Source organism: Schistosoma mansoni, chromosome 1 (genome assembly GCF_000237925.1).
Source record: "Schistosoma mansoni strain Puerto Rico chromosome 1, complete genome".
In the NCBI taxonomy this organism is placed as follows: domain Eukaryota; kingdom Metazoa; phylum Platyhelminthes; class Trematoda; order Strigeidida; family Schistosomatidae; genus Schistosoma; species Schistosoma mansoni.
In genome coordinates, this window is record NC_031495.1 from 64,053,801 (window position 1) to 64,068,197 (window position 14,397).

The following is a 14,397-nucleotide window of genomic DNA, read 5'->3' on the forward strand; positions in this document are numbered from 1 at the left end:
CTGAGAACATAGTCAATATCATACGGAACTCCTACGATGGACTAAACTGCCAAATCGTCCACGGAGGATAACTCACCGACTCATTCGAGGTAAAGACCGGTGTTAAACAATGTTGCTTACTCTCACGCTTTCTCCTTCTCCTTGTGATCGACTGAATCATGAAAACGTCAACATCTAGAGAGAAGCACGGGATACAGTGGACAGCTAGGATGCAGCTGAACGATTTAGACTTCGCAGATGATCTGACTCCTCTATCACACACGCAACAACAAATGCAGGAGAAGACGAACAGTGTGGCAGCAGCCTCAGTAGCAGTAGGTCTCAATATAAACAAAAGGAAATGCAAGACTCTCCGATTTAATAAAGCATGCATCAATCGAATTACACTTGACGGAGAAGCTTTGTAGGATGTGAAAACCTTCACATTTCTTGGCAGCATCATTGATGAACATGGTGGATCAGATACAGATACGAGGGCGCGGATCGGCAAAGCGAGAGCAGCATATTTACAACTGAAGAACATCTGGAACTCAAAACAACTGTCTGTCAAACGACACCAAAGTCAGAATTTTCAATACAAATGTCAAATGATTCTCTAATATCCAAGGTGGCGGAACGAAGGAAGCGAAGCGAAACGGATTGGAGAGGGTATGTGAGCCAAATCAATTTAGTCAAGTGTGAAATGACGTTTATAGTCAGACAAATATACGTTACAGACATGTGATGAGTAAGATAGGAAATGCACACACATACGTTTACATAAAAAAACAGTCTATGTCGACAAGCAAATAACTAACAAGCTCAAAAAGTGACTCAAAAAAGATTAATAAATTGGCCTGTCCGAAAACTAGAACAAGCTATGTGAGCTTGACATAGCAACCAACGCTACAAGGTAAGTTCAGAACAGTGTTGGTTGCAGATTTTAAGTACGTTTCAAACGCCTTAAGCGGGGTAACAGGTTAAGATTGAATGTGATAAATTCAGTTAACCACATTTTCCATTTACTTTGAGTAAGATTCTTTATATACAAATATGAGATAATCATTACAGCAACTTATAAGTCTTTCAGTCTATGTATTACGTCATTCTGAATTAAAGTTTTGGCTTGAAGTTAACCATTATTTAATCTTCGGTTTGAAATGTAAATTTGTTCGACAACCATTGGAATTTATGGATATATGTTAAGTTGGACATTACTTATTCGTTATTTTTTCAAGTTCCCTAATGGATGTGTATAATCTTAACTTTCACTATCGAGTATCCATGCCCACACACACACTCTATAAACTAGACAATGAATTTTTGACTTATTCCGTTACACTGAAATATTCTAAAATAAATTACAATCCATTGTAACTACTTACATATAGTTATTATTACTAATAATCATAAAATCTTACTAACACAATACAAAACATTCAGATTCGATTATCAATAGTTACCAAACCGTTGCTACTACCTTGACGTGGTGATCAGACTTCCTTATTCTTATAAACCAATGGAGCTATACCGTCTGGAACAATCATTTCTCAAGGTCCTTTCGTGACAGAGGCTGGTTGAAGGGCAGTAAGACTGACATCTGTAAAACGAAGGTACGAATGCAAAGTCGTACTGTTCAATTTACAGAGGTGTGACGGCAATAATGTGTTTCTTTCAGACAACCAGTTTAACAGTAATGTTGCCTTCTCACAAGGAAGGGTGGGTTTAGAAGTTATAAATAATAATTTGGTGGACATGAGTTCATCAGCTGGCATTATCTGCAAGGTGGCCTGCATAAAAAAACTACGCCTGTGGCCTCTCCGGGGGATACTGCCGGTCTCAAGCCCAGATAGAAGACGGGAGTTGAGCATGAGGTTAGCGACCCCAATCCCGTAGAAAACTAACTCGGTAAAAGAAACGCTGCCTATGCTCCATTGTTAGTAACAGGCGTAAGTAAGTAAGTAACTAAGAAAGGCCTGCATAGTGTACATAATTTTGGCTTTCTGCAACTCCACAGACCAGATCGTATTCTATCTTTATCAGGCCCATCCAAATAGGAAAGTTAAGTTTATTTTTGAAATCTTTATAGAGACATTTACATTTAACTGTAACATCATTTACTATGGATTATTCAACAAATAGGTATTCTAGAGATTAAGTATTCTAGTGTGAGACAAAAGATCCTGGACACCAGTCACATATTCAGGATAGTGGATAAGCACCGCTAAGAAGTCCCATACTAGGACGAAACGACCGTCCAGTGATTCCAGGTTTTCAATGGTGGTCTAACTTAAATTGACTCATGACTTCAACTATGAAAAAAGTATTTCAAGAAAGTGAACACCAAAATGTAAGTGGTTTCTGTGATACTTATTCCATGTAAAAATGCTATCCAATTCTTTATTATCGTCAAAATCATCATTAAATATATGTATTAAATGAATATGAGTACACGAAACTACAAAATTACATAATATTACATAATATTGATCTCAAGTTTTTTAATCGGAGTGGATAAGAGGGCATTAATTACTTCCTTCCTTCCTTCCTTCCTTCCTTACTTACTTACTTACTTACTTACTTACTTACTTACTTACTTACTTACTTACTTACTTACTTACTTACTTATTTACGCCTGTTACCTCAAATGGCCGCCGAAATAGAAAGCCATTATACATATACTATTTAGATATACTACTGAAATAACCTCTAACTTTTTAATTATCTTATACTCAATAATTGAATTTCGTCAATCATTTACAAAAAACGAAAAAAGGAAAATCAAAATTCATATAAACCGCATTGATTGATGACCTTTTACAAAATTTCTACCAATGTAATTAATGATCGTTATTATTATTATGTTGATGATGATGATTAATACTGGCACCGTGCTGTGTCGGTTGCATTTCTCCGATCAGCAATTAATAATGACCTGATAAACTGGAAAAAAGGATTTACAGCGGAATGAACGTCTTTTTCAAGATCATATTGGCATAACCTGTAGAAAAAAGTAATCCAGTTTTTGTTATGTATGGTACGTATGGATGTAATAAAAAGGTTTTGCTTTTATTGGCAACTTTACGACTTAGGGCTTGAATTACTGCTCTGCTTACTATAGTTAAAGAAGCTGGATATTATCAAAGAAAAATACAACTCAAAGTCGATGGCATAAATCTCGATTTCATAAATGAACCCCATTAAATAGAATACGTTTCTGTTATTTAGATCACCATAGAAAACCTGGAAGCAGTGGACGGTCGTTTTGCCCTAGTATGAGACTTCTCAGCAGTGCTCATTTACGATCCTGCATATGGGACTCTAACCCAGGACCTTTAGTTTCGCGCGCGAACGATTAACCTGTAGACTACTGAGCTGGCATCCAATGGTGTTAATGACTAATTTCAATCGATCAGTGGTTGTCATCGGGAGTTTTCAACTCCGACCACTTTACAATCTTCACTTGATATTTCTAGTTTATAACTTCAAATGTATTAAGGCTTTAAACGTCTCTAGATCATTCAGATACTTTGCAACACAGAGTTAGAAAAAATCTTTGGAACATAACTCTTACGTAGATAATCGACTAACTAGATTATATAAAAGCAAGAGATAGTACTAAGAATCCAAACTATAAACGTCCTGTTTATTACGATCAGTACTTAGTTACTTACTTACTTAGTCACATGTAATTAATCCTTAAATTTAGGTGACAAACATGCCTAATCTATTTTTTCTTGTTTCAAAATATAAATACGTTACTATGCACCAGAAATTTTTAATCAATCTCAATTTTTAAACAATGAGAGAAACTCAAAGATGGATAGTGGCTAGCAGTAGAATCCAGGACGTGCGTTTCGTCCAACCTGGGACTCGTCAGCTGGATGTACTTGTATCTCAGAGTTGATGTTCACTCTGGGACTCGAATCCAGTACCTTTCGCTTCAAACGCTATCACTTTATCCACTCAGATACTGAGTCCTAATAGCCACTTGCTCGTGCAATTAGTTGGAGTTTAGATTCACTTAGTACTGTTTATTTATATCTTCCCCGTTTTCACTCGTAAACATCAATGGGAAAATACAAACAAACAATACTAAAGGAAATCAGAGAAACAATTCAGCCACTATTTAAACACGTCCTGAACTACTCATTAGTAATACATTGTAATAACAGATGTAACAGTTTTGTATTTAACTCTCTATGAAGGTATGACATATTGTTCATACAACTTGAGTTTGCTAGAATAAATAGTTTTATTGTAAGTAGTCTCTTCTAAAAAATGTTCCTAATTCGATCACCAGACTAGATATCCCGACCGTTGCTGCTACCTTGACGTGGTGGTCGGACTTGCCTATCGTCATGAACCAATCGATCTATACTGGCTGGAACTATCGTTCCTCAAGGTCCTAACATGCCAAGCAGGTCGGTTGAACAGCGGTAAGACTAAAAGCAGAAAACCCAAGGTCCGAAGGCGAAGTCGTACTGCCGAATGTACAGAGGTGTGAAAGCAGTAAGATGTTTCCTACAGACAACCAGCATCTGCAGCGATGCTGCCTTCCCACAAGGAGGGGTGGGGTTAGAATTGGTCGACCCTAAAAATGAACACCTCGCTTTATCCCACGGATATCCGTCTCCGGAGATAAGGTCCTTTAAGTACGGAGCTAACACAAAAACTACCCACAAAAAGGTCGTGTATGACTGACCTCAAGCAGTTGTCCCTTGGGCACTGCGGTCACGCTCTCAGGTCATTAAGACCACTTCTAACCCAATTTCCTTTTCAGGTACCTCTAGAAGAACCCTTCCACGGTGTGGGCAACCGGGAAGTGATAACTGCCCTCATACCTCTAACAGCACTCAAGACCACTGTATTCATAATCAATCTCCTTCTTCACTTCCTACTATTCCTTCTACCTTGACTTTCAACACTAAACTTCCTCTCTCGGTTTCCTCCTCAAGTGTCACCATGGCCAACGATTCTAGTGCGCGAAACGCAGAACTCAAGACCACTGACTGACTGAGACTAGATATACAAAACCATCTTCATATACCATCATATTTTTACGTTGATTTCGTTGTTAATTTAACACCTTAACAAATCACTGATTGACGGTATCCAAATATGTTGATAAGTTCTATTTATATCATAATTAATTAAAGTGATTGAGAGTATATCACTTAGGTTCCTTTATAAATACCATGCTTAAAAATTTAAAGAGGATCTTGATCTGATAAGATTGGACAAGATGATTGCCCAGATCTATCAAACATCATACACAAAGTATCATAAGACTTAGAACAAACAGTATGTCTGATCACAGGGACTAATCTAACTATCTAGATGACAAGAAATTCACATAAATTATCTAAGCGTAACTTCTACTATACTTAAGTAAATACATTTTAACTCATAGTATTCATGGTAACTAATCAATTCATCATTCATGTTGTATATTGACAACATAATCTAGTTACTTACCGCTAATAACAACATTCCAATAGTTTCTATTTGGATTATAAACTTTTCCAAAAAAAAGTTACCATTTTTTTCTTTATTGATTTGTTTATAATCAATTAACATTCATTCCGTTTTCTGATAATTATTATTACATTGTATGTACCAATTATATTGTAACATTATCTAATCACCAAATGGATACATACTACTCACAACCGATACTACTACTACTACTAATAATAATAATAATAATAGTGATAATAATAATAATACCATTACTACTACAACCACCACCACTATTACTACCACCATTACTACTTCCACCACTACTACCACCACTACTACTGCTCCTACTACTATTACTACTACTACTACTGCTCCTACTACTATTACTACTACTACTATTGATAATAATAATAAGAATATTTCATAACATTCCAAACTAATTTCTATGTAATTATCTAATCACAAATAATATTGTACTTGAATAGTTGAATACGAATACAAATACCAATAATAATAATGATCATAGTTGGAATATTTTCGATTTTTAATTTTTTTTGCTTTTGTTTTTGGATCATAGATCAATCAATAGTTGATTCATTATGAATGAATGCGAAATTAAATCATGAATCGATTAAAGCTAGATCACCATGAAAAAATTGGAAGCACTGGATGATCGTTTCATCCTATTGTGGGACTCCTGAGCGGTGAGTATCCACGATCATGCCTTGCGAGATTCGAACCTAGGACCTGTCGATCCCGCGCGTCAGTGCTTAACTTCTAGACCACTGAGCCGGTTATTTGTGAAAACTCTTTATTTGATCATGCTAAACCATTGTGTAATGGTTTCTCGGCAAGACTATAATTTATGGACGAGCCATTCAGAAACGTTTGAGGGATTTCAAGGTCACGGCGTTAATCTCAGTACTTGATGCTCATGTACGATCGGTTCACAGAGAATTTTTAGAGAAGACTTGACGATTAAGCGGCTACAACAAATGAGACTACTAAGAAGTCCTTGTATTTATAATTGCGGGTATTAAATGATTTGTAGACCGTGTGCAGACTACCGTGATGTTGTCCTTAGATGTAATACATGTTGAAAGAAGATGTTTGCTAGAATAGGAACCTTTATTGCTCGATCCAGATTGAGACTAAGACAAATTATAATAATTGCTGCGGAACTGCATAATAAAAGCACCAGTAACATTCGCTGCAATATTCGCAGATGTTACTGAAGCTTCGGCTGTTCAATGGTATGAGTTTTGTAGGGATATATGCGTAATAAAAATGATAAACTTACACAACCGGAGTACACACAAACAATAATGAATCTATATGGTCAAAGCTAAAAGAGTTTTTGCGACCTTATCATAGCTCCAGAGACCAACTATTATGGAGCCATATGGATGAGTTCCTTTACCTTATGCATTACGATTTTGGAACCTATGAACCTTTTCCTAACCTTGACAAGTTTTTGGACCATATAAAAGAAGTGTATCCACTTTAATAATTTGGTTCTGTATAATATATTTCTACTCTATGCTGACTGTTCACTGATTGGCCAATATTTCTCGAGGTCACTTAGGATTCGTTCAAGGTCGTCTATAAATTATAGTCTCGCTGGTTTTTCTGGTCTTCGGTACTGAATGAACTCTTTTGATGAATTTATAATGTCATCATTAGTATAAGTGATTTAATATCAGGTTTAATAAGTCACAAACTGTGAAACTGGATGAAGTGAGTTTAAATCTTTCAGAGAATCAATTCCATTAAGATCTCAGGTACGGATAGCTAATAAGGATCAACTGTTTCTTTATTGACTATCTATAAAAACTAAACATTAGACAGATCTGTTCGAAACCTATTTCGACCGAATGTGGAACTATTGTTTGATAAAAACTACGTTTGATTTGAATCAGTTTCTGTTTGTCATTAACCTAAAAATATGTTTACATATAGAAGAAAAGGTTCTGAATGATTTCAGAAAGATCCAATCGGCGATTATTAATACCGTAGTCAATCATGTAGAAAATGAGTTATTTATTAACGTTGCATCTAGATGATAGTCAAACTAAACCGTACATTGATTGAAGTTGGAAATATTAATTGTCTCATTTCAGCTTAATGAAATAACCATATTTAAGGAGTCGAGCACCAAAATAAAGCAACTATTCAACTTTCAGAGTTGAAAGCATGAGTCAGTTGAAGCTAGACTACCATGGAAAACCTGGAAGCACTGGAAGGTCGTTTCGGCTTATTGTGGGAACCCTCAACAGTGCGCATCAACGATCACGCACTCGCGAGATTCGAACACAGGACCTACCAGTCACGCACCAGAGCACTTAACCGATAGACCGCTGAGCGGGCATCCAACGATGTTAATGTCTAACTTCAACTGATCCACGAAGTTGAGCAACAGTTCACCAATTTTCTTCAGTGAGTTGAGGAGTCCAATAATTGAACGAAACGGCCGTCCAGTGCTTCTAGGTTTTCCATCGTGGTCTAGCTTCAATTGACTCATGTTTTCAACTATGAAAATACTGAAATCTCCACAAAACCCTTTTCTGACAATAACTATTCAATTCCTTATTCTTTTACAATGACCCTCCAAATATTGTCTGTCCATCATGATAAACATCTCTGAATATATACAAACACTTAAAATTAGTACGTTAAACCACAATAAAGTTCAATTTGTCTTAGGTGATTTGTATGTCTACTATCGTGTCTTTTACATCAAGGATTTGCAATTATTGAAATCGGGGCATTTTGTAAAGAGGTTTAAACTATAGAGTTTATCAATATACTATACAGATTTAGATCTAATAGAAATCAGTTATTAGGTCAAACGGTCTAAATTACATTCAGTGATATGACAGAATTTATGAGATTTATTTATTATTCTTCCATGAAACTCAAGTTAGTACATTAATGAGAATCATAGTAAAGTCAGTCATTTACCTTTAAACAATGTATAACCTGGGATATACATGTAACAGTTCAAATCACCACATTATCACAGCAAAGACAGATGAAACTGTTAAGACAAATACCAAACTAATAGAAGTAACAATAGGGGATAGAGAATAAGGATTAAGAAGAAAAGAGTGAATTCATGGAATAAAACAGGATAAGATAATTTAGAAACTCAAGATCATCGAACGTTAACTACTGGTCAAGTTAATAGTGAGGATGCTAACCTGGAAGTCTACATCTAATAATCTGGTTCAACCAAACAGCCAGTACTGAAATTGGAGTACTTTGTGAAATTGGTAAAGATGACTAGACTATAGAGTTAAATCAATCCTTAAATTATACATTTTTCGATTGAAGCTTTTGATATGTTCATTATACAAAGTGATCAGTTTTAAAATTATACACAATGATGATATGAAATTAATGACTAACAGATTTAGTTGCCATGGATCTGATTTCAATTAGATCATACGAATGATTGTTATTGAAATAAATATGTCGGTTATCCTCGAATATATAATCATCGACTTAATTCGCATTAGTGAATAACGGAATGGAATAAGTTAAATGGATCTTTGAATAGGTATACCTTATACAAACGTTGATGTGAATAGACAATCAGAGGAATGAAGTGAAGCGAACGATGAGAAGAGAAGAGAATGAAGCGAAATGACCCATAGTAGAGAAGGCATTTGATCCAATTCCTTCTTAATCAAGTCTTAATCAATATTTATAGCCACATAAAATTAGGTTACAAACGTGTAATGAATAGGATAAGAAGTGTACACACACATATGCTCATATAAAGTTAGTCAATGTTGATGAGCGAATAATTAACAAAGTCAAAACGTAACTCAAGAAGAATGAATGAACTGACATGTCCAGAAGATAGAATAAGCTATATGAGTTTAACATAGCAACCGACACTACACATCCTACAGAAATAACTGAAAGGATTCTTAGATCAAGTGATGTAACTTACCATAAATTCATTAACTTATATACACTGATTCCATACAGTTCCTGGAACATAACTTCATTAAATATATCTTACTATATTAAAAGATCGTATATGCCCTATTAGGTTCATTGTAAATATTTCTAAAAACGATGAGAAGACAAGTAAATGAAGCGAAATGACCCACAGTGGAGAAAGCGTCTGAGACGCTTTCTTAATCAAGCCTTGATCAATATTTATAGCCAGGTGAAAATAAGTTACAGACATGTGGTGAATAGGATAAGAAGTGTACACACCCGTATGCTCATATAAAAACAATCAAAGTTGATGAGCAAATGATTAACAAGGTTAAAATGTAACTCAAAAAGGAGTAAATTGACTTCTCTTAAAGTTAAAATAAGCTATGTGAGTTTAACATAGCAACCGACACTACGAGTTCATGGATTGAACACATTTGAACACTATTTTGTTTAACTAAATACTCAACGTTGACTGAAATTTCAAAAGAATACGTGGAGACTAGTAATATTGTTTTTTTCGTTTTACTTATTAGTGAATTGTATATATATAACTTTATAGTTCAAATAATGAGTCAAATGAAGCTAGATCACCATGGAAAACCTGGAAGCACTGTAAGGCCGTTTCGTCCTGTTGTGGGACTCCTCAGTGGCAGTGCACATCCACAATCCCACCTTGTTATATCCTAGTGAAAACATAATTACAGATAATTTCCGGGACCTACAAATGGATTATTATTCTATATATATTCTTATTGTATAACTATTCAGTAAATAGATTATGTATATCTATATTCATCTTATTATAAGCTTCATTTTGACCTATTGATTATTATTATAAGATTTACTGTTCCTAAACTATACTGAGTTTATTGATTACAGTCTCCAACTTTCATAGACACTTTTTGGCTTGATCTTGTACAAATATTATTTTCACTGTTGAAATCATGAGTCAATAAGAGCTAGACCACCGTCGAAAACCTGGAAGAACTGGAAGGCCATTTCGTTCTATTCTGAGACTCCTCAGCAGTCGGCATTCACGATCCCGCCTCGCGAGATTCGAACCCAGGACCTACCAGTCTCGAGCCAGAGCACTTAACTGATAGACCACTGAGCCGGCGTCCGATAGTGTTAATGTCTAACTTCAACCAATCCACGATTTTGAGCAACCGTTCACCAATTGTCTTCAGTGAGTTGATATCTATACAACAGACTTGGTAGAACTCCACTGGCCACTGCTTCCCCCTAGAACTCAGGGAAATATCTCTTGAAGTCAGTCACTAGTGAGCATATGATTATAGATAAGAGGGAGTTTTGTGGAGAATTTAGTATTTTCACTGTTTGAATCTCGCGAGTGCGGGATCGTGGATGCACACTGCCACTGAGGAGTCCCATAATAGGACGAAACGGCCGTCCAGTGCTTCCAGGTTTTCCATGGTGGTCTAGCTTCAATTGACTCATGATTTCAACAATGAAAATACTAAATTCTTCACAAAACTCCCTCTGAAATATTTTTTTCTATTTTATGGTGTGATGCGTTCTGTCTGTCTGGTATATAAACCGAGTATGCTTGAAATAAATGATTCGCATAGATTCGCATAACAGAAGCTTTCATTGGTGTTCTGAACTCGAGCGGACGAGCTAGGCGGATAAAGGGCCAATAAGGACCCTAGATTACTCATACTAATCGAACGTCATTGATTGTCACAGTGTTAAGATCGAAGAAGTCGTATTTTCATTGATGGATAATTCACGTGAATAAAAAAGCCGGACATAAAAATCAATAACGAATTAGGATACATCCTTTGTTTATTTTGTAAAATCATAACAAATTGGTGACGACCTCAATCAAGTCACAACACACCCCATGAGATTCGAACCCAAGACCTTTCAGTCTCGTCCAGTGCTTTCAGGCTTTAAAAGATCATATATACCCTATTAAATTCATTGTAAATACTTGTAAAAATTTTTCGAAAAAAAACTAATTCCCCCAATTTAATTTTTTTCTTTTTTTCAAGTAAGTTTGTCTGGGATTTTTGAAAAAAAAAAAGAAAAGAAAGAAGAGAGAAGAAAAAAAGAGCCTGTTTCTTTGTTTCTATATGGAATATAATCTCAGCATGTTTTTGATAATAAATTTTTTTTTATTCTACATGTACCGGTTTTTCGTTTGTTTTTTATTGTTTTTTTTGTGGAAAGAAAAGCCGAGCTGTGAGACTGTAATTAAAAAAAAAGGATTTCTTTTCCTAGTAAATATCAGAAGGGGGTTTTGTGGAAATTGTAGTAATTTTATATAGTTGAGATCATGAGTCGATTGAAGCTAGATCACCATGGAAAACATGGAAGCACTGGACGGCAGTGTGTATCCACGATACCGAAGGCGAGAGAGATTCAAACCCAGGACCTATTAATCTCGCGCTCGAGCATTTAACCGATAGACCAACTGAGCCGGCCGTCATCCGATAGTGTTGATGTCTAACTTCAACCGATCCACGTAGTTGAGAAACCATTCACCATTGTCTTCAGTGAGTTGATATCTTCCAACAGATCTGGTTGAACTCCACTGGTTACTGCTTCTCACTAGAACACCAGGAAATACCTCATGGAGCCAGTCATTAGTGATCATATGATCATTATCAGAAGGGGGTTTTGTGGAGATTTTAGTAATTTTATATAGTTGAAATCATGAGTTAATTGAAGCTAGACAACAACAACTCCGCCTGTTGCTCCTTCTGGGGGCTACTGTCGGTCCTAAGCCCAGATAAAGAAGGAGGGTTGTGCATGGGATTAACGACCCCCATCCCGTAGAATACTAACTCGCTTAACAAAAACACTAACCAGAAAAATAATAGTCAATATTAACACTATTTGATTATTTTAAATTGATCTGTATATCTAGAAGCGAAGATGATTGATGACTATCAGTGGAATCCTGGACGTATGTTTCGTCCTATCCAGGAAGATACAAGTAAGCAATATCAAATGAATTTGATCTAGATTCTGATATCATTTTATCGACTAAACTTTATGTATAATTTCTTCTTTTCACTGTTTAACTGTATTTTGTATGTATAAAAGAACAATCTCCAATCATTTCTTCTCACATATATATTCAGATGGCGGTTTTGTGGAGATTTTAGTAATTTTATAGTTAAAATCATGAGTTAAATTAAAGCTAGATCACCATGGAAAACCTGAAAGCATTGGACGGTTAAGCGCTCGCGAACGAGACTGATAAGTCCTTGGTTCGAATCTCGCCAGGCGGGATCGTGGATGTGCACTGCTGAGGAGTCCCATAATAGGACGAAATGGCCGTCTAATGCTTCCAGATTTTCCATGGTGGTCTAGCTTCGATTGACTCATTATTTCAACTATAATGTTACATATATATATTCAATTCATCAATAATTAAAACGAAAAAATTCGTGAAATGGTAGTGTCGGTTACTATGCTTAGGCCCATATACCTTATTCTAGCTTCTGGACAGACTAGTTTATTTATTCTTCATGAGTCACATTTTGACCATGTTAATTATTCACTAATCAACATTGACTAATTTTATATGAGCATATGTGTGTGTGTGAGGACAAACCAGCTTCCAGCTGAAGAGGAAATTAGGAAAAGACGTTGGAAGTGGATAGGACATATATTAAGGAAATCAACAATGTGCATTACAAGGCAAGCCCTAACTTGGAATTCGAAAGGGAAGCAGAAAAGAGGAAGGTCAAAGAACATATTACGCCGGGAAATAGAAGCAGATATGAAAAGGATGAATGTTAACTGGAAAGAACAGGAAAGTGTTTTCCAAGACAGAGTTGGATGGAGAATGCTGGTGAGCGGCTTATGCTCTTCCATGTGTATTTACACTTCTTATCCTACCACATGTCTGTAACTTATTTTTATCTGGCTTTAAATATTGATTAAGGGTTGATGAAGAAGTAGTTGGCTCAGATGCTTTCTCCACTGTGTATCATTCCGCTTCACTCTCTTCTCATCATTCGCTTCACTTCGTTACTTCGTTCGTTTATCTGGATCAGCGATTGTACAAAGTATAATTATTTAAAACTTCATTCTCGTATTTGACTTATTTCATTCCTCAACAGTGAGAATCCACAATCCCGCATTCGTGAGATTCGAACCAAGGACCTACCAGTCTCGCGCCAGAAAACTTAACCGATAGACTACTGAACTGGCCGGTATCCAACGGTTTTAATGTCTAACTATAACCAATCCGTGGATGCGCAACGCTGAGGAGTCCCATAATATGCAGAAACGGCCATCCAATGTTTCCAGGTTTTCTATGGTGATCTACCTTCAATTGACTCATGATTTCAACAATGAAGATACTAAATTCTCCACAAAACCCCTTTCTGATTTATTTCATTCCATTACTCACTAACACGATATAAGTCGGTGGTTTTCATACGAAGATTCGTGGAATGTATATTCTGATAGCAATCATTTTACAATTCAAACGTAGTCAGATATATAGAACCATCCAAAAGTTTACATTAATTAATCAATTTGACTTACCTTCTTATACCATAACTGTAATCAACATATAAGTAGTATATTACAATTGAATATAATAAAATGATATTTTGATTCATTGAACAATAGTCACTATCTTGTATATATATATTTATATGATAGGAACGTCAATTATTCGAATATAACTATGTATCTTCCAAGTATGATTATGTAATCTACTGAATTTCTAGAATGAATCCCATGTTTCCCTCCTTTTTTTCCCGGTATTTAACAAAAGGGTTCGAGCAGTAAAAGTGTAATGATTACTGATAATTACTAATGAAGTTATCTATTATGTAATGACTATTTATAATCAAATGTATTGTTAGTATGTTCATACAAGTATCCAATACACAAATACATGTCTATGCACACACTCACATACACTCACACACACACGCACACGCATATACGCACACATGTTTGTATACATGTAATAACAATTACGATAGTTACTATCGAAAATGTGAAAATTAA

General features: G+C 35.6%; 1 protein-coding gene across 1 annotated transcript in view; it reads right to left on the minus strand.

Annotated features, from left to right (window-relative positions):
• The window catches only part of Smp_001100 (hypothetical protein), a gene marked incomplete at its 3' end in the record, with an annotated part of 88,121 nt that extends 73,944 nt beyond the window's left edge, over positions 1-14,177 (minus strand). Inside the window, exon 1 of the mRNA XM_018795185.1 lies at positions 13,924-14,177. Within this exon, the coding sequence (XP_018649523.1) occupies positions 13,924-14,000 (77 nt within the window). The 5' untranslated portion in view covers positions 14,001-14,177. The remainder of the gene's footprint in view (positions 1-13,923) is intronic.
• Between the last annotated feature and the right edge of the window lie 220 nt (positions 14,178-14,397).